General features: G+C 36.1%; 1 protein-coding gene and 1 long non-coding RNA gene across 2 annotated transcripts in view; one reads left to right on the top strand and one right to left on the bottom strand.

Annotated features, from left to right (window-relative positions):
* Positions 1-5329: 5329 nt before the first annotated feature.
* LOC127496946 (uncharacterized) lies at positions 5330-7781 on the bottom strand. Its single transcript, XR_007925401.1, has 2 exons — positions 7672-7781; positions 5330-6285 (listed from the first exon to the last, which is right to left on the bottom strand). It is a non-coding gene; the product is annotated as an uncharacterized LOC127496946 (long non-coding RNA).
* A 59-nt stretch (positions 7782-7840) lies between these two features.
* Positions 7841-22681, top strand: part of rprd2b (regulation of nuclear pre-mRNA domain containing 2b) — a 28795-nt gene continuing 13954 nt past the window's right edge. The window contains exon 1 of the mRNA XM_051864944.1: positions 7841-8089. Coding sequence (XP_051720904.1) covers positions 7888-8089 — 202 coding nt within the window. The 5' untranslated portion in view covers positions 7841-7887. The remainder of the gene's footprint in view (positions 8090-22681) is intronic.

Below are 22681 nucleotides of genomic sequence, written 5' to 3'. Positions count from 1 at the left end.
CACCAGGACTAAATTGTTTAAAAAATAACATGACATGAAATGACATGTAAAGGCAAAAACATTGGGATTTGTTTTAAATCACCAATCAATTTTTAGGCTTCAGGATTTTTTTTTAACCAAACTTTGGATAAAGATGATTCTCAACTATGTTATGAAAGATAAATCGATATACCATTTTACTTTATGCACTATGTGGGTAAAATAGTCATACATGGATTTTCCCATTCAATACAATGCATCTATACACTGTATCTAATTTGCATATTAATGTGTTCTTGGAGCAACATGCAATGAAAAAAGAAGTGTAATAATGGGAGTAATAATTGGCAACATTTTCATAATAATATCTAATAATTAATAGGAATATTGATATATAATTTATTTCACTATTCACTTGTTGTGTCTCCTAAAATGCCTGATAAACATGATTTAAGTCCTGGTGTCCTCTACAGAGGTCATGTATGAAATCAATGCCCTGTTTCGTAAAAAAAAGTCATATTTTGATTTGAAACCCCATAACATTTTTCTGAGATGTTGATTTATAACAAACAATTTGAAAATTAATCAGATTTAAATAATTACAAAATATTATCATATTTCCATAAGAGTGCTAATTTTGATTCTCAGTCATATTTAAAGACCAAGGAGTTGTTGTTGTCATGACGAAACCTCTAAAAATTTTGTTTCTCTGCAAAGCCCTGGATGTGCTCTTTACAGGACATCCAGACTTAAAACTGTGACATGTACGATGTCAGAGAAAATCACTAAAATATAATGTCCACTACAGAGGACAAATGTCTATCGCTGGGTCCCAGGAGGATATATTTCTTTGCGGCCTGACGAAACATAACAATTCACAAAACTAACGGAATGCATAGCTGATATAAAAAATTGGATGAAAAAAATCTTGCTGATTACTTATAAAGCCCTGAATGCTTTAGTTCCTCAGTATTTGAGCGAGCTCTTATCGCATTATAGTCCTTCACGTCCACTGCGATCTCAAAATTCTGCCCAGTTGATATACCTAGAAAATCGAAATCGACTGTGGGCGGTAGATCCTTTTCCTATTTAGCGCCAAACTCTGGAACCATCTTCTTAGCATTGTATGGGAGGCAGACACATTCTGTCAGTTTCAATCTAGATTAAAGATCCATCTTTTTAACCTGGCATACACATAACACACTTCAATAATTTCAAATCCCTTAAAAGATTATAAGGCTCCATAAATTAGGTCATTTGGAACCAGGAACACTTCCCATAACATCTGATTTACTTGTTATATCGTAAGGGGAATGGCATCTACGCTAATATTAGAGGTTACTGTAGTCAGCCGGATCCGGTCCGAATCCAGACCAGATGGTGGACGTGCACCCAGAGACAATCACAACTGCTCTGAATGTCAGCAGAGACCATGACAACTAGATGAGCCCTAGACCGCATGTGAAGACCTCATCAACTAGACGGCCAGATCCTCAGTGAAGACCACAAGACCGAGACAAGTCCTCTGCACAGACCCTATGGCCAGCTTCAACTTGAAATTAAATTATACTTTAAATATTAAACTAAAACCACCACTAGGTGGAGGCAAGTCACTGTCTTAATCATTGAGTCATTCATTTAACCAATTCAAACAGCTGATTCATTCAGGAATGAAGCAAGTGACTAGCTGTTTCTCAATATGCGTTCTTAAGCGGTCTTGCGTCCTTGTGTTCTTGCTCTACGTCATCATCAACCGTCAAAGTTCAGTTCCAATACTTAAGAACGCAAGAACAGAGGACGCATGAAAGTACCCGGATGTGTTCTTGATATTGAGGATGCATCGAATGCAGACTTGAGAGAATCGAACCGTTAAAAATCCCAGAAGACGCTGCGGGCGGTCGACGTACGAAAGCCTGCAAGTTTTAAAGTTCTCATTGTCACTTATGAGATTCCCACTACAATCTCGCAATTACGTGACAGCTCGTGAAAGTAAACATTTGTCCGTGTGTTTTGCTTAATTTTAATAAAGTGATAACCTGAAGAAAGCCTGCAGTATCAATAATAATATGATGGAAGTCTTTTAATAGGTTATTACATTTGTGATGTTATGTTGCATTTATTGTGCATTAGTCGCTACTTATTATATGCTGGGACGGTCAGTTGAGCAACAAGATCGCAGCACATCTCAATTTTCACAAGGATGCGTTCTGTGTCCTCGTGTCCTTCCGAGTAAGACCGAACTCACCAAGAACGCAAGTCCGTTCTCTGCGTTCTTGGAATTGAGAAACAGCCACTGTCTTTATGAATCAGTCATTGAATCATTGACTCAACCAATTCATTAAAAAACACTGTGTTGATCAGAGATGCACAGCGGTTCTGCTGTGACTCTGTTTAGAACTATTTTCATTGGTGGAACAGAGCAAAAACAGTCGATATTGACCATATTGTATCTAAAATGTATTAGCTATTGTTTATATTCCATTGGATAAAGTATAAAATAGTGATGATCTTAGAAAGAGGACAAATGAGCTCAAGGCTGCGCCGGTAAGCAGACGTGGTCATTTCGAAACCGCACTGTCCGACCTAAATTGCATACCATATATGCACTTACTAAGAGAGAAAGATGAACTCAGAGAACAATTCATCCATGAGAATCAGATCCAGAACTAGAAATGAACAAGCTTACATGACAATCTCACAAACAACACAACAGTACAGAGAGAGTGACATAGGAAGAAGTGAATGAGAAACAGAGAGCTGATTTATGGCTGGTCAGCTGTGTTAGTGTGATGTGCTCATTTGGTTCTGCATGTGTTCTTGGTCCTGGTAAAGATGATCTCACCAGTCTTTTTGAATCCGTCATCAGACACGGACGATGCCATATTAGTTCAGTCCTGTGGATGTGTTTCCACTGTGCATTACGCTAGCATGGAACTAAACAACAACATATGGATTTGGAAGAACATTCCAGACTAACATAGTGACTATCCCTTAATTTTGCCATGATTTTGATTTTGCCAAAATTGGATCAGTATCCTTTGTTGGTCTAGGAACAACATTTGTATCAATTAGATTGTGAAGGTTAAGGTTAAGTTTGAAGCTTAATTAAGGTTCTTATCAGCCTGTCATTTCCCTGTGATTTTAGGGTTAGGGTCAGGGTTAGTTGACCCAGCCTCTCTGCTTTCCACCATCCACCGCCATTCAGACATATACTGACACACAAATGTTACCCATTTTAAATAAAGGCAAGGCTTTAAAGCCCACATCAAATTTTTTATTTTTTTTATTTTGCAATTCTGGTTGGTGCAAAAGCTTTACCTTTAACAACTACAAAACAACTGGCACATCTTTTTCCTTCATACATCTGTGATGGAGAGACTATCCATCACTGTATTTTACTATGTTTACAGTCCCATGTTTTTATCAAAAAACAATTAGTGAGTGATGAAGAACACTGTTGTTATTTTATTCTGTTGTTAGCACTGCTTGAACGCGGTTATACTCCAGCCTCAAATGAGGGGACAGGGGAGTTAATTGGTACTTTAGTAGACTGTTTTTTTATGAATAACCTTTTAATGCATGCTCTGTTTTTATTTTACACTTTTAATGAACATCTTGGATGCCATACCCGGTTTTCCATTCCTGTTTTGATCGTGGTGTTTGATTCTCTATCACAACATCACAGTGTCTTTAATTCTGTCCTAAATGTTCCTCTTATAATTGCACTGCATTACATCATCAGAGGCTTGCAGGAGCACCACGGGTGCTGAGAGGGATCAGACACACACACATTGGGTTTCCATGTTTTATGGGTACATTCTATAGACATAATGATTTATATACTGTACAAACTGTATATTCTATCCCCTAACCCTAAACCTACCCATCACAGAAAATGTTCTGCATTTTTACATTTAAAAAACAAAACAAAACATCTCTTAGTATGATTTATAAGCTGTTTTCCCCACAAGGACTAGGATTTCAGATATTGCCATCTTTGTGAGGACATTTTGTCCACATAACATTGGATATACCTGACAGTGTTGGGGAAAGTTACTTTTAAGAGTAATGCATTACAATATTGTGTTACTCCCTAAAAAAGTAACTAATTGTGTTAATTACTTTTATGGAAAGTAATGTGTTACGTTACTTTTGCGTTTTGTTTTTTTTGTTTTTTTCCTCATTTGAGCTGGGCTGTTTGTTTTTTTGTTTTGTTTTTTTTTTTGTAAATGTAAAGGCCCTTTCACACCAAATAGAAATGAATAAGCCTCAGGTTGAAGGGAATGCAAATTCACGCCTGTACGGTAGAGGGCGCAGTTCAAACAAACAAGCCTTTCAGCTGTGCTGCCATTCTGGAATACAGAAGAATAGGACACAGGAGAAGTAAATGAGTAAATGTATGCTCACATTTAGTCTAGAACTAGTCTAGAATAACCATCATTTTTACACAGTGCACACAACGTCTCTGCACTTACTCCCAATTTCTCTCAACATAGGGATAGGAGAGGTGTACCCAGCACTGATACACACAGACACACACACACAATTATAGCCTACTCACACACAGAGACACTCGTTACATATGGACAGATTTATCCAGGTAATGGCACTCTGAGAGCTGCAAGGGCTGGCGTTGGAGGTTCATGTGCGCATGTGCTCTGTGAAGATGATATTAATATTAATCAAACACATAGCCTACTAACAATAAAAAGAGGAAACTACTCACAGCTGTTCATTTATTCTTTGATTTACATGAATAATCACATGAAAAAAATTATGAAAAACAACCTTTTTAAATAAAGTGTTGTGTCCAAATCAATATATATATATATATTGAGAATCATGGCACATCACTAGTATTGATATCCACTACTGAAATGTTGGTAGGCCTATTGTGAGAATACTAACTGAGCCATGGCTTGCATTAGTTTAAAAATGTAAATCATGTAGTAAACAGTTAGAATTATAATAGAATTCTGTGTGCAGGTACAGACCAGTGATACTTTTGTAAGCCCTGTGAACTGCTTGTTTGTTTCAGTGATAACACAAGACGTCTGCTGCCCTCGTGTGACTGTCAGAGGAAACGCAGCATACGCTCTACTGGTCAGGTCAATCTCTAAAAGAGTGCAAATAGTCATACTCAAATATACTGTAAATACTGTAATATAATCCCAATATAATAGCATAAGCATTTGAATTTTTGACATGTCTTTTTTTCTGGAAAATGTGTATTGGCTGTATGTTATGCAATTGACTTTTAAACTGCATTCACTGTGTTAAACTCAGAGTGTTAAACTGAGGGGAAGGGTGTCACAATTGGGTCCAAAGAATACAGGAGAGGAAGCAGATCTAAGTGCTAGGAGTACATTTAATAAACAAACACAAATAAATCCAAACTGGGAAACACAGGGAGCATGTAAATGTAGGAAACACCAAACACTGACTGACAAAGCACAAGAGAAACACAAGGCTATATATACACGGGGCAAACAAACTTAACAAGATAATGAGAAAACAAGACACACCCGAGGAGACTGATCAACATGAAAAACTACAATGATCTACAAACATGGCACACAAGACAGGAAATATAACAAAAGTCCAGACAAGACATGGGGAATATATGACAGAGCCCCCAACCCCAACCAGGTGGGTGGTGGAGCGGAGGCAGAACAGGGGAGGAATGGTGGGCCAGGTCCGTGGAAAGGAAGAGGACCCGGGGACAGAGGCAGAGCATGTGGCCAAGGCGGAGCAGGCTGAGTAGGTGGCCAGGGCTGTGGTGCTGAAGTCCACCACAGCGGAGTAGACAGGGCTTAAGATCCCCACGGCGGAGCGGAAGACCACCACAGCAGATCAGGTGAAACTGTAAGAGAAGGCACAGAGAGGTTAGGGTTGGCCTTAGGGGCGGGCGGCTCTGGGATGGCCTCCGTAACTGTGTCTGGGAGAGCTGTTCTTAGGAGGGGCTGCAGCTGTGTGTGCAGCCCACACACACAAAATAGCCGTAGACATTATGGTCAGCGCTGTACTCTCTGGGCTCTGGCGTGGCGGCCATGGTGGCTGGGGACTCTACTGTGGCGGCCACAATGACTGGGGACTCTGGTGTTGCGGCCAGGTTGGCTGGAGACTCTGGCGTGGCGGCCATGATGGCTGAAGATTCTTTCGTGGTGGCCATGATGGCTGGGGACTCTGGTGTGGCGGCTATGATGGCAGGGGACTCTGGTGTGGCGGCCATGATGTATGGGGACTCTGGCGTGGCGGCCATGATGGCTGGGGTCCGCAGTGGGTCAAGCTCTGTGGCCGTCGGAGCTTGTGATGTATAGTTGAGACAAAAAATTACATTAAATAAATAAAAAACATCAAAGACTATTTCTTATATTATCAAGTGATGACAGACACCTTGAAATAAAGGTAGCTATTTAAGAAAACTAATAATAGCCTATTAATAATAATCCTTAGGAAAACTGTAGTCCTTGGGTCCTGATAATAAAAAGAAGTCAAAATTGAATAATTTCCACTCATTCTTCTCCAGTACTGCCTATATTTTAAAAAAAAGTTTATTCCACAATAGGGCAGCAGTGGCTCAGTGTGGTAGCACTGTCACTTCACAGCAAGAAGATCCCTGGTTTGACTCAGCCAGGAGGACTTTCTGTGTGGAGTTTGCATGCTCTCCCTGTGTCTGTGTGGGTTTCCTTTTTTTTACATGCAGCATAGGTCAATTGGAGATTATCATTTCCCTCTGATTTTAGGGATGGGTAGGGTTATGTTTAGGGGTAGGGATAGGACTAAATTTTCGGACAGAAATGTTGTTCCAGGATCAACAAAATATGTTGACCCATTAATATCTTGCTCGGCAAAATCACGGTGACCGAATGTCTCCAGTTATTTTACCTGTGCAGAAACAGTTCATTATACTGCTTGATGTAGAAAACTGGAATTTGTTATCATGTTATTTTAATTTCTTATCATAATCATAAACACACTAGTTTGTTGCTCAAACAGTTTTACCATTTACTGCACTTTAAGATGCACATCAGAGGAGAAGCACGCCACGGCTAATGAGATGGAAGTAGCACATATACAAAGAATAAAGCCTACTTTATTGGAATCACAATCACAGCCTACTTCTTCTTTGAAAAAATACTATTTTTTCTTTCCAAGAAAATTGAATTTAAAACCAGAATATAGGGGCTCATATACTGAAGCAAATTAGGTAAAATATTACCAACTGTTATACCAGCTGTTGTTTACGGTTAGGGCCCATCTAACAGGTAACGTTCTCAGAACGTTCTGGCAAGGTTCTCTCTAAGTTATGAACAATCACTCTTCCAGTAATATTAATAGAATGTTCGTTCTAAAACTTATCAGGTCTTTAATAATGTTTTCAAAACATCAGCGCAAAAACTGTAGGCTTTTTATTCATTGTTCAAGGAACTTATTTACCGAAATGTTTTAGTTTGTCTATCGTTTACTTGTTCAGAGAATATTCAGACTAACGTTCCCATAATATTTGCAAAACTTCAAAACAGAATGTTTTCAGTGGCATCTACTTGTAAAAAGCTGCAGCTCCCTACATCATACTTTTTCCACAACTCATGTTGTCTGGAGTTTTTTGTCTACTGAAATTTGAGATATTTTTGCAGTGTTTCATCAGCAGAATAATCAAAAAACACATTAAATAACAGTACAGCATACTGAAGAGATATGTCTGTCCTTCAGCCTCGCTTTCATTCCCGTTAAAAATCAAAGATGGCGCTGCCGTGAATAAGGTCCATTGCAGAATCATGCTCCAATCAAGATCATAATGTTGCCGTCTGCTGGTCGTTTGTAAATGTGCAGCGGCGCCCTCTGCTGGTGCAGCGTGATTAAATCCTCCAGTGTGACGCTGCTTGCATTGGCAGTGAAGGGAAGATGGCGGCTGGACCCGGAGCGGCCAGTAGTGGTCACAGCGGTGGCCGCGGCTCGTCTGCCGCTTTGGAGTCATCGCTGGACCGGCGATTTCAAGGAGTCACCAATACGATGGAGTCCATCCAGGGATTGTCGTCGTGGTGCATCGAGAATAAGAAACATCACAGCCTCATCGTGCGCTGCTGGATGAAGTGGCTGAAGAAATGTGAGTTGCTAATGTTGCTAATGGAAGCACACACGCACAAAACTTACGGACATGAATGCAAACCATGTCCCGATGACATGCATTTTGTGTTTCAATGCACAGTGTTTGTGAAATGTCAGAGTTTGATGTGAACGCGCTGGTGTGTCTCGCGTGCACACTGAGCTGTATGTTGATTTCGCACTAAAGCTCAGTGCAGGATCGCTCTGCAGGCCTGGGCATTTAAAATGAAGTTTGACAGACTTCAGCAGCTTTTAATAGACTTTCAAAACATTGTGCATGAACAGATATAGTGTGAACTCAATAGAGGAACAGATGCGTGAGCCCCACTGGCCTCCACATAGATAAACAAGCGCTGGTCAGTGTGGAGTCCAGACATGTAATATAGTGGCGGTCGAGATGTCAGTGTGATTTGGTTTTGAAATTTGACCCCTGGTTTCACAGACAAGGCTTAAGTCTAGTCCCAGACTAAAATGCATGTTTGAGCTGTTTTAACTGGAAGCAACGTGCACTGACATATCTTAAAAATATGTCAGTGCCATTGTTTTGTTTCAAGATGCACACCAGTAATGGTTTTTTTTTTTTTTTCTAAGGTTGGTTTATAAAAGCTAATTGAACTAAGGCCCAATCCTGGTTTAATCTAATCCCTGTCTGTGAATCCAGGCCTGAATGTATTGTGAAGATCTCTTGTGTTAGTGGTGAATGTCAGTGCTGGTGTCTGGTAGTATCAACTTCCCTTGCAATTTCTTCCTACTGTTGCTTGCTTGTCATTGATTCAGCTAAAGGTTGCAACCTTTCATTCGTATGTTCTCAAATAACAAGAGGTCATATCTGATATAAATCACTAGCTATAGTTCACTGTCCTGCGGTCAGCGTTTGCATATTGCACTTAAGTTTAAATAATTCTGGAGTTATGTTTTATAGGTTTATCCATTCTTTGACCCAGAGCACTCCATGTTATGCTTTTGATGTGGGATTATGATTTTGTGATTCCAAACGCTTTATAACAAGGTTACATGCATTACTGTTTACATTATATGCATTGCATTACTCTAAATTCGGTATCATGAATCTTTCTCACACATTTGTTTATTTTGGTTAATGTTATAAGTCTGCTTTAGTCCATTGTTAGATCATGCTAGTTCTTTCTTAATGGTGTTAGCCTAACATCGCTTTGTTTTAATTTTAAAATGAATTGGTGTAGAAATTCACATAACCCAAGAACAATCATTCAAATTGTAATGTAATGTTAATGTATAGACCTCATGCGCCGGAGAACATTGAACTTCTATTTTGCGGTTACTCTGTATATTTCTATGGCATCGCTATTGATGAGTAATTAGCTGGTGAAGTGGATTTACTTGTTGTAGAGTTAAAGGGATAGTTCACCCAAAAATGAAAATTCAGTTATTAATTGCTCAACCTCATGTTGTTCCTCAAGACTTTCGTTCATCTTCGAAACACAAATGAAGATCTTTTTTGATGAAATCTGAGAGCTTTCTGTCCTTCCATAGACAGCTACGCAAATGACTAGGGCTGGACGATTAATCGAAAAGTAATCGAAATTCAGAACTTCTAACCGACGTAATTTTCCTATGTCGGTTATTTCGTTTTTTTAATCCTGTTAATACTTCCCCCTTAAAAACATACTACCGTGTGTGTAGCCACCTGACTCCGCCCCGTCCAGTCAGTGGCATAAAAGCAACACGGAGGTGAACGCCGGTTCAACACATAGTGATGGCGCGCGAGTGGTTAGCCTTGCGTCTTCACTAAACTTTGTCAGTTGTATGTGTTTTAAGGTTTGCCAGTTTGGACATTCAAGCGATTTTAGACGATTGGATGTATGTTATTTCGAGCTACCGTGCTCGCGCAGCTGCATTGTGGCACAAACACTCATACAAACAGTAGCTGCGCGAAACGTGAAGATTGCGCGCAGAGAGGAACGCAGAAACTAGTTGTCAGAGCTGTCCTGTGATTTATCACTTAAGTAGCTTAGAACCTCAAAAGTTATTATAGCATATATTTTTCTATTTTTGAAGGAACTATTTACAACTCACAGCTTCACAATTAATAGAGAGATGGTATGACTAATTCACACACGCAATCACTCTCATTAGGTACTGGTACTGTGCTAATTTATCTGTATCTGATTTACAACGAGCAGAAATCTGTAAGAAATGTTACGAACCATAGATAAAATAACTGCTGATAGTGAGATGTTATGTCAGATCACTTTTTCAATAGGAAAAAATATCCCACCTTTAATAGTCAATCATATTTACAGTGCAAACCTTGTCAGTGAACTATGAGGGCAAAGAAGAAAAAAAAACCCAGAAACAAAATAATCGTTCATTAATCGTAATCGAGGTAAAATGTTCAATTAATCGAGGTTTTGATTAATCTTAATAATCGTCCAGCCCTACAAATGACGCTTTGATGCTTCAAAAAGTTCATAAAGGGATCATAAAACTAATCCATATGAATTGAGTTGTTTAGTCCAAATTTACTGAAGAGACTTGATCACTTTATATGATAAACAGATTGAATTAATGACAGAATTTTCATTTTTGGGTGAACTATCCCTTTAAAGAAAGTTAACATGATTGTAATGTTTGAAGCTGATGTCATAACAAATCTCAGTAGATCGAGAAGATTTTAAAACAAGCAGTTCATTCATAAATCCATAAGATCTTACATTCATGCTTTGGAAATACAAACTGGAAGATAGAACACAATTAATGCAGTGCTGAAAAGGGGCGGGGCTACATAAGCTCTATACCATAGTCCCTTTAAGGCAAGTCATTTCACTCGACGGCCATCTTTGAAACACACCTCAGGCAGCTATTTCAGTCATGCAAGTACAGCTCCTATCTGAAAAGGCCTGTTCACACCAATGACAATAGCTTTAGTGATAGTTTTAAAGATATAGATAAAGTAGATATAAAGATATAGTTTTAAATTCCACCACAACTATAATTATAACAGCACAAAGGAACGATATTGTTGGAATTTTCCCCAGCTGATGAACACTAAAAAAAATTGAATGCCATTTAGATTCCAGCTGACCGCTTATACCCAACATTATTGTGGGTTGGTGTGGATGCTAATATTATAATTATCTTTATAGTTATCGATCTTGGTGTGAATGGACCTTTATGCTGTAATGAACTTTCACGTGTATCTGATTGACAGATAAACCACACGCTTATGTTGTTAATGTTGTGATTATTTCAGTTTGCTTCATTCATTCAGTGTAACAGCATTAAGTTAAAGAGGGCAAACTTTATCATTTAACTGAACTGTGCGCATGCACTTTAGACACTTACATTGGGTATTGCTTTGTCCATTTGTCCATTTTGTCCATGCTGTTGAATGCTTGAATGTGACTAGTTGACGAACGTTCTAATGCGTGCAATTATTTTCAGGGAAACGCATGGCTAAAGTAGTTCCAGGCAGGTCTTGACGGCATTACATGTCCATATCACTGCGCCAGATGATTTCAAAGGTCCTTACAGCCTACAACAACAAACGAACCAAAATCTACAATGACACTGAACAAGCAAATAAATTAGGGCTGCAACAGTTAATCGATAAAATCGATAATAATCAATAATGAAAATCATTCTCAACAAATGTCATTTTCGATTAGTCCACCGTGCATTGAAAAATTCCGCCAGTCAGTGGTGCAAAAATATACATTTTTCTGAAATATCGGTTGTTGGATGTTAAATTTAGGTTTAAAAGTCAACATGTAATTCAGGTATTTTATGAGAGTGGTAACTGTAAAGTGATAAAGAAATGACAAGCGATAAAAGGTATCTTTTCCATGTTAATCTGAGTTTTTGTCCTAACCAGCCGCGACGGCGACACGCAAATATTCTATTTTAGAAACGGTTTCTATTTCTCCACGACGTCGCGGCTGGAACACAAAGTTTGGCAATGATAATATCAGGTACTGTTTATGTGCTTTATTTAATGTTAAAAGCGTCTAACGTGAGTTTGAATATCGTTCTGTGTTCCCAGCTTTTTAGCTGTAATGAAAACAACACTGGCTAATTCACCTCAGATCTTGAAAATAAATAAATGGGCACAAAAACGTTCAAACTGTCTACTCAATGCGAACAAACAAGTGTATTCTATGACAAAGATTGGTTCAGTCACTCTGTATGTACTTTAAATAATGTTTAAATTGTGTAATATTTATGAATTTTACTAAGTACTTGCCCATTTCATTGTGTCTGCTGTGCTCTTGCCGAGAGAGCCCGCCCACACACTCTTCTGATTGGCTGTGGTTTTTGATTGATTTTATCGCTTCTCATTTTCGCGTCGCGTCTAGTGTGGACAGTCAAATTGCTTGTCGCTGGAGTCTTATCGCATCGCGTCTGGTTAGGACACGGTGTAAGAGGTTACTGTGTCCGGAGTAGGGCTGCACAATTTATCGCAATTTTATCGCACGTGATTTGGCAAAGGCTGCGATTATTTTATTTTATATACCATTTGTTTTTCATGTAGCCTATATGCAAAGAGCAATGTGTAACATTTTACTAGATTCAGTTCTACACTTGTTCACTATTATTTGTTTCCCACTAAATAATTTTTTTTCACTAAATGTTTTGATTTTACAACCCTTTACAGACACACTGAAGCTTGAGTCACCATTGGCTAGTGAATTTTTTATTTTACTCGCCAGGCTTTGTACATGGAATGAATGCAAGAACAATGCAATTGAAAAAATTCAACATAAATATAAAAAAAAAAAAATAATTTCAAACACTATTAAATTCAAGTAAGCAGTCTGTATTAAAATAATGTCAAATAATCAAACCACAAGCAATAGCGCACATAAACGCAACAGAAAAGATGCCAATTAAATAAACAGTGCTTTTCAGGTTTTTTCAGGTAGACATAACAGTAGTTAGGTGTAGATTAGGTACAGAAATTGAATAATCAAATGTAAAATAACACTGCATAGTCTTCACTGTATAAATAAAATATAGAATAATCCAGTGGTGTAGTCTAGTTTTTTGTAGTGAGTATACTGTAATTTTTCCCTCCCAGCCTCATACTCACCTGTCCCAGAGGTTAAAAGGTTAAAGGTTAAAATGAACTGATTTGTACAAACTTAAATAACACTTAAAGAAATTTTTTATAATAATAAAGTTATAATAGGCCTATTAACTTTAAAATTATTTTTACTCCAATTCGTTTTTTGAAATATAAACATTTAAATGGTGGCTGTCAACTTGACGGATTTATTCAAACATGGGTAATGTTCTTCAAATAGGCTATTGAAGAACATTAAAAATGTAATTAATAGGTAATATGGTGTATATATTTAGCTAAATGCTCCTCTCAAGAGTTCATTTTTCTAGCTGAACGAATTTATGGTCACTGAATATGTTTGTTCTGAGGTAAATGTGACGTTAAGTGACATTGTTTACAAGCTGTTATTAACGTCTTTCCGCGGCTGAAACACTGATTAAGCAATTATACGAGACATAAGGATTTCGTTAAGTTGTACTGTATCTTTTATCATACCTTGAAGTTTATTCATGTTTATTTCGCGCTGTAACTGGTATTAAAGCGGAAGAGAGGATCAGTTCACGTCAGGCTGCCGCTTCTCTTGAACTGAGGCTACAGCGATCTGTCTCTACCATAGATTAAAGAGCGCCAAAACGGTATTTATGTTTTTTTATTCCTAAGTAAAATGGGCAAAATATGAAACTTGAGACTTTGAGAAATATGAGACTTTGTTTCATGTCAAAAGCAACAAACCACAAATCATATTGTGATTTATTGGATGGTTATGTATCCTCGCGCTTTTTTAAGTGGGTATACGGAAATCCTTGACCTTTCCTAGTGGGTATACGGCGTATACCTGCGTATCACGTAGACTACACCACTGGAATAATCCTTATTAAAGTAACAAAAGTTGTTCAGTCGAGAGTGATTTTTTTTTTTTTTTTTTTTTTTGCAGTGAGGCTGTTGTTTGATTAAAGGGATAGTTCAACCAAAAATGAAAATTTGATGTTTATCTGCTTACCCCCAGGGCATCCAAGATGTAGGGGACTTTGTTTTTTCAGTAGACTTTGCAGTCTGTCGTATAATGCTTGTCAATGGTAACTCCATCTATAAGAGTCAAAAAAACACGCACAGACAAATCCAAATTAAACCCTGTGGCTCTTGACGACACATTGATGTCCTAAGACACGAAACGATCGGTTTGTGCGAGAAACCGAACAGTATTTATATCATTTTTCACCTCTAAAACACCACTGTCCAACTGCATAATACGACTGACAGACCCGCAACGGTTCGAGTTAAAAATCATCATTTGTGTTCTACTGAACAAACAAGGTCACCTACATCTTGGATGCCCAGGGGGTAAGCAGATAAACATCAAATTTTCATTTTTGGGTGAACTATCCCTTTAACATTAAAAAAACAGGCAGCAGCAGGAATATTAGGCTGCTGTCCCTTTAAGACTAACGCACAGATTCCATATACTGTTACACACAGTATATTGACATAACTGACTGTGTTTAGGATACTCGCCAAGACGGGCATTTTGACATTTTGTGTGAAATTGTCAGTTCAAGAGCAAGACGTGAAAGAAAGCTCAATTCAGTACAAAAATGGTATCGCTACATCTCAAGATATGGCTTGCTGATAAGATGAGGTGTTCATTATGCACCTGTGATGACTCACTTGTGTACAAGGAGTGTTAGAGATAAGATCATGTCAGCATTGTGGTCATTCTTGAACTTTTGCATGTATGGTGATTGATTCACTGTTTTGGATTGCCGCTTTTGCTTAAACTAGTGAATGCGCACAGAAGGGTGTGTCCGGTTTGCTATACTAATCAACAGTGATATGAAATATGTAAACACGTCGTCGACGTGCTGTTTGCGTGTTAAAATTCACGTATATTTGCGCTCACGCCATGTTATTACCGTAATTACCAGATTTCAACTGGTAAAAAGCATTCACGAGGCTATATAAGAGAACCTGCAATTGTGCAGTTTAAATTCCAATCACATTTTGCCATCCAAAGACATCAGTTTAATTTGATTAAATTTTACTAATGATGATTGATCATGTGGAATTTAATTTTGATTTGGATGCACATTCTTTGACATCAACAGCAAAAAAATGTCTTCTCTCATTTTGAACTTGATAAGCAGGGTCGTAGCTTGACATACATTGAGGATAATATTCAGAACAATTGTCAATCAATGTAAGTTTGTCAAGTGTAGATCCTTAAACTGTCACATTTGGTATTATGTATTTGATTACATGCTTGTTGATAATCTGGATGATTTGGTTATCTGCATTTTAATATTTAGCATTGTTAAACATGGCTGCAGAGCTCTACTATTTGCTATTGCTATTTGACATGCTATTTGATTAATTTGACTAATTTTCATAAGTAATCTACATTATGAAATAACAATTATAACAATAAAAATAGCTTTTGTCTCCAAGTTTAGCATTTTTTTTTTTTTTGTACTAAAGTCAGTTTTGTACTGAAGTTTGTGCTGTCTCATTGTATTGTAGTTCTCATTGTATTGTCTTATCCTTTCATCTCTCTCTCTGTGTGTGTGGGTGTGTGTGTGTGCACGCATTGTTCTCCATCTTGGATGTGTTGTGGTGTCACCTCTTTATTTTTATAGTGATTGTAAAGGGCTGGACTTTAGCTCAACGCTAAGGATGTTTTCTACTGGCCCAGTCGGGCCAGTGGTTCAAATTTTTACTTGCCCTGCCAAAATGTTCACTTGCCCTACAACAAAAAAATTAATGAAGTAAAAGAAAAGAATATGGGCCTATAAAAAAGCCTAATTATTGTTTTTGTTGTTTTTGATACATGTAACCTTAATAAATAGGATTATGGCACCAAAAGCTACTAGATTAACTAACTTAAATTTTAAATATTGTAAGACAAATAAACAGTAAGTAATAAAATAGTAACAAATAATCAAATTATGAGTAATAGCAAAAATAAATACAACAGAACAAACTAAATGAAAACGGTGCTTTTCAAGTTTTTCATGTAGGTTTAAACGAGATTTTCAGGTACAGAAATTGTAATCTAATGTATAACTAACTATATAATTAAACTTTATTAAAGTTAATCAGTCAAGAGCAGTTACAGATGCATAAATAATGTGAAATGTTGAAAATATAAAACGTTAAATACTGTTATTTGAAATCATTTTAAAAATGAAAAGACACTTTAAACGTGAAATTAAACCCGCCAGTAGGTGGCAGCAAGTCCCTGTTATGAACGAGTCATTGAGATTCAACCAATTCATTCAAACGGCTGATTCATTCAGGAAGTGTTGCTCAGAGACGCAAAACAATGCTGTGTGGACTTTGGAACTATTTTCGTAGGCGAAATAGAGCGAAACAGGCGATTTGGTGTCTAAAATGTAAGTCACTTGATAGATATTAAGTTCTTGTTCATTAAACTGTACGCTGTATGAAATCAATTTGTAATCGTGTTGATATTTGTAGAGAAACGGCGCTCTTTGTTTAATATTGGTTAACTATATTAAATTATATAAATATGTAAGATATACAGGGTCATTTTTCCCCTTATCTTGAATTCTGGGGCATTCTAAATGCATTTTAATAGACTAAATCACGCAATGAAATCGGGCACTCTAAATATGCACACGCACTAGTCTAACCTACTAGACTACGTCATACACATACTCGATCATTTCAGATCGTTAAATCACCAATTACGATATCATAGACGATATATATCGCACACCCTACAGCACTGGCCCGATCGGGCAAGTGACAGTTCCGTTTACTGTCCCGAGCGTCGTTAACACTGGCCCCGGGCCATCGGGCAGTCCTTATTGTCGAGCCCTGCTGTGTGCATGTGTGTGTGTGAGCATGATCATGTTGCATTGTGGAGGCTTTAAAGTGTTGCCACTTTATTTCTCGCTATATGTGTTCTGCATTGTTTCTGATTTTGAGGATGAATTTTATCTGTTTTCTAAGCGGGGTCTTGTATAGCTTAGCAGGGTTAATGATTAAACAATGAATTGACAATAAATTAGTGAAGTCGTTTTTTTTTTTTTTTTTCTAGGGGTGTGCACGAATACTCGATCTGTAATTATTATTCGAAAAATAAAAATACTCTTCGAATTTTACTATGTTGCTTTGCTGGCCGTAGATGCAGTGAATCAGTGATAAATCTCAAACACAAAACTCAGTTATAACTAAATGCACTGGGTGGCGCTGTGGAGCGTGTTAACAAGTTAATTTGTATTTGATCACAGAATGCCATATGCCGACTCTCGAGTGTATTTGTACGTTGTGTACGATAATTGGTGTAGTCTGCTTTATCGTTTTTCTGTCCGCTCTGCTTGAGCTTAAATGCTTTTGCGTTTTATATTTTTTGTTTACACATATTGTTTAATGTTTTCTGCTAAAAGAAAACCTCAATATATGTGGGCCATTCTACATACTGTAATTTGGTTCAAAGTCAGAGTAAAATGTCTTAAATTTATTTTTCCACAAATTTTGTATGTATGCAAATTGTATAATATCCCTGGTACACATTTCTAGTAATTGTGCAGTTAATTCTCATACTGTTTTTTCAGAAAGTTTTGGAATATTTTTCCTCTCCACAAATTTGTCACTACCGAAACACAATAATAAATCATTTTAATAAGAAGGGTTATATTGACCTATTAAGATTTTGTTTGCATATATTTTTTTTTTTGCTATTTAAAAAAAAAAAAAAAAAGTTTTCACAGGTAAATCAATAACAATTACAATTTTAACAATATTTCAAATGTAATTTATGAGATTATTTATTTTTGACAAAACATCCCATGTTTTGGCAGTGACTGCACATTTTTGGTAGTGACAGTAATGTGTTGGTAGCGACTTTCGGTTGACAGTTATGTGTTGGTAGCGACCACAAAACATTACAGAATTTTAACTCGCGTACTAAAACACTACTAAAATGTATTAAAATACTAATGATTTGCATAACTGTACTAAAATTGTTTATTTCCCCCAAATAAATGATTGTGTTCCCTTGAGTCACTACCAAAACAATGATGACATGTTTCGGTAGTGACAATTTTAGATACTTTTGAGCCTAGCTCAGAGATGCTAATCAGCACATGGTTAGCTAGCACAGTTCTGAACAGTTGTTCACACACAACTAAATTTTATGGAGTAACACCCAAAAAAGTTTGCTTAATTGCAGAAAAAAAGGTGTGTTTGGTAGTGACGTTCCTTAAAGTTACACACAGATTTTCAGACTTTTGAACACATTTAACTCAAAATGATAGTGCCTATCCACTATAAAAAGAGAGGCTATGAGAAAGAGGGACACAAGAATATTTCCTGATCAAAAATGTAGGGGTGTGGTTAAAATCAGTCTCAGCCAATGGACTAAAACATACACTGTTTCGGTAGTGACATGAAAATGCGGGACTTTTTTTTTTTTTTTTTTTTTTTCTTCATGATTTAAAAATAATTTTAACTTCACTTTTTAAAAAAAAATAAATAAATAAAATAAAATTTTTAAAGATAATGGAAAAAAATGCAAAAAGGGTTCGGGACAGCCACCTCCCATTTGAAAGTACCCAATAAATGATTTTATATACAGTATATTCAGCTTACTGATATTTTAAATATTATTGTGGGATTCAATAGATAATAGAAGGATCTTGGTAAACATCTAAAATTTGAATACTTAAATGCTTTTTAAATGTATGTTTTTGGTTGTGGGACAGCAGTTTGCACCAATTCTGTAGAATGGCCCATATAACGTAAGCTTGTTGTGTATATTGCCTAATCGTAAAGTTGTTCAGAAATGGTGACACAAACTTGATGATTAAAAAAATAACGTCTTTCTCATTGAACATCATTTAAATAAATGAATATTCAAATAGTGGAATTGGCTACGTGCACACGTTAGTTAGACACCTTGCACTGAACGGACACACAGACACACAAAATGATCTCAAAATACTGCCTCGACAAGTATTCTCGTATACAGTTGGTTGTGTCTTAAGTGAACGTAAACAGTTGAGAAAGAAATTGGATGTTTCATCATATTGGTTCTGTGCATTCGTTCCGTGCATTTAGTGACAGCAGCCTAAAAATAACTGCTACGTCATTTATCTGTCAGACAACAAAACACAGCTTTAACAATGATTAAAGCTGCTGTCCGTAACTTTTTTTTGTTCAAAATTTACAAAAATTATATAATGAGCGAGTACATCATGAATCCATTTTCCAAACCGTGTTTTTGTCTTATCCTGAATCACTACGGTACACCTATAATAAGTGACTGCAGCTTTAATCTATATTTAATTTATATTAAACTATGCATGCAGTGTAATTACAATTACACTTATATTTTTATTAATTCAATTTCTGTACCTGAATTCTACTGTTAGACCATAACTGTTCTGTAGTATTTATCTATGTTTTAATTTGTATATACTTATTTTTGCTGTCTGTTCATTTGTCTTTAAAGGGTTAGTTCACCCAAAAATGAAAATAATGTCATTAATTACTCACCCTCATGTCGTTCTACACCCGTAAGACCTTTGTTCATCTTCGGAACGCAAATTAAGATATTTTTGTTGAAATCCAATGGCTCAGCGAGGCCTGCATAGACAGCAATGGTACTTCCTCTCTCAAGATCCATAAAGGTACTAAAAACATATTCAAATCAGTTCATGTGAGTTCAGTGTTTCTACATTAATATTATAAAGCGATGAGAATATTTTTTGTGCTCCAAAAAAACAAAATAACGACTTTTTCACAATATCTAGTGATGGCCGATTTCAAAACACTGCTTCGGAGCGTTATGAATCTTTTGAGTCGAATCAGTGATTCAGATCACGTATCAAACCGCCAAACTGCTGAAATCACGTGACTTTGGCACTCCGAACCACTGATTTGATTTGTAAAGCTCCGAAGCTTCATGAAGCAGTGTTTTGAAATCGGCCATCACTAGATATTGATAATTTTTTTTTTTTTTTTTTTTTGTGCACAAAAAGTATTCTTGTTGCTTAATAATATTAAGGTAGAACCAATGTACTCACATGAACTGATTTAAATATGTTTTTAGTACCTTTATGGATCTTCAGAGAGGAAATACCATTGCTGTCTATGCAGGCCTCACTGAGCCATCGGATTTAATCAAAAATATCTTAATTTGTTTTCCGAAGATGAACGAAGGTCTTACGGGTGGAGAACAACATGAGGGTGAGAAATTAATGACATTGTTTTCATTTTTGGGTGAACTAATCCTTTAATAATATTTGAACTTTATTAGTTAGGAGTTTTTGCTGTAGTATCAAAGTACCAGTAAAGTGTTCAAGTAATAAACGGGAGGCAAAGTTACATTTGTCCCGACCCCCATTTTAATTTGTATTTTTTTTTATTTATTTAATTATTTATTCATTCTTTTCTTGCTGATCTAAACAATTATCCGATCCATGACTCGAAAACCGTAATATGAACTGAACCATCAGTTTTGTGATCCATTGCACCACTAGAAATAATCAGATTATTGATACATGTAAACGTAGTAAGTGTTGTGAATAATTTTAGTTGCCTGCGTTGTAGCACATCAGTTTACTGGTGTTCGTTCACTCGAAAGGAGTTTGAATTTAGTTATCAAAAAAAAAAAAAAAAAAAAAAAAAAAAAGGGAAAAAAAAAACATTGGCTGTGTACTGGAGTGACACTACAACCAGGGAGCACCAGCTCCGCAGACAGTGAGCCAATTTTCAGAAAGGACATTTTTAGGAATCGGATTACACACAGCATGAGTTGAAATGTATAATAGAATGTCTTTGACTTAAGTCAGATGACTCCACCCTTTACAACTAAATGTTTGTCTTTTATCATAAAGTGTCAGACTTTTCTAACCGCACCCAATAAATAACACGGGCTTCTCCAGTGCCAGGCTCTTATGACAGAGCTAGAACACTGACTCTTTCTAAAGTTTAACAGCATTTTCTCTTCCCTTGATGGTTGATTCCAAATGCTACTTTAAGTAATAAGGCCCTGATATACTCACAGCAATGTTCTTTTTTGTTCTTTGCTTAGGGGTAAAAAGAAGTTTGAACTCCAGTCAAGTCATGTCATGCTTATTTATGAGTCAACATTTATTGGAACATTATTGTAAATTATTGGAAAATTTTGTCCAACTTTGATAATTGCCTTAATCTTTTAAACAACCGAGAAGGTAGTGATCAAACTACATTTTATAAAAATCACCTGTGATGTTCCTGAATCTATGCTTATGAGAGTCGATTAGGGGGGTGATTCTCACAACATCTTAGTTCCAAAGATTCCAAATCTTAGTTCAAACCTACAAATTTTAAAAATGTTTGCATCAGCTAATTTCCTCTTTAGATATCAAGAGCAAGGTCTGAAGTGTGTGTGACCATTAATTTTAAAAGCTTTACTGACAATTAAACACCTTTTTGAACATATTTTTCCAAAACAAGTCCTTAAAAATCTCATTACCGCAACAGTCTGAAAATGTCAATACCATTAGGAAAGCTAATACATTTTTCCTATTTTTTAAAAATTGATTATTAACAGTTATGCACAGTTACTTGAAACTCTGAAATAATATATATTTTTAAATTAACATTTTTATTTGATTTGGATTGATTTTTCTCATTACCGTAACACCTGCTGCCATTTTACAACCAAATATTTAATTTTATTTTATTGAAACCTGACATATTTTCAAAATGATGTGGCAAACCTTAAAGAACATATTGTATAGATTCTGCACATGCATTTAAAAGCAAACTACTATTTTTCCATTTATTAAATAAATCTTATATAATCACCTGTTGCAGTAATGATACATAGATTTCGGAAATGAGGTTGCTGATTTCGGTAATGATAATAAGTATATTAAGAATGAGGTATAGTTAAAATAAATTACATAGCCTAATATTGGTACAATCATGGATGCAAGTTCAGTTTGATTTTTGCAGTGTTTCAAAAATATATAGGCTTGCATAGGCTAAAAACCAAGAACACACACTTATAATGTGAATTTGACATGCATAATGTACAACATGCACCACCCATTTCACCAGGTTAGTAAAGAGAAGTTTATAAAATAATATTTATTATTATTATTATTATTATTATTTACAGTACATTAAACAAAATTATAAATATTGTAGTAATGTTTTTATTTAATAATCACTGTAAAAACCATAATTATTTTTTTTTATAGTTATATTGATTGGGTCAAAAACAGTGGGAATATAGTCTTGGGCAACTAAAGTGTGTTTTTTTTTTTTTTTTTTTTTTTTTTTTTTTTTTAATTACTACTGAAAAAGGTTCGAGTTGGCTCTTGTAAAGGGTATGAACACTTACATTTTTCCAGATCGTTCAGCCCTAAAAGAATGGTTCACACTAAGAAAAGTTCTTCAGAGTAAAGTCATGTTTTTTTTTTTTTTTAAAGCATTTTTTAAAATTATTTTGATTTTCTTTGTAGATGGACTTCTTCAAAATAACTAACCTTTCTATAATGATTATTCACCCAAATTTAAAGACCTCAAACAAGAAATCAT

This window comes from Ctenopharyngodon idella, chromosome 16 (genome assembly GCF_019924925.1).
Source record: "Ctenopharyngodon idella isolate HZGC_01 chromosome 16, HZGC01, whole genome shotgun sequence".
Lineage (NCBI taxonomy): Eukaryota > Metazoa > Chordata > Actinopteri > Cypriniformes > Xenocyprididae > Ctenopharyngodon > Ctenopharyngodon idella.
Note: the sequence above shows the minus strand (reverse complement) of the source record. Positions and strands in the feature narration are given on the sequence as shown.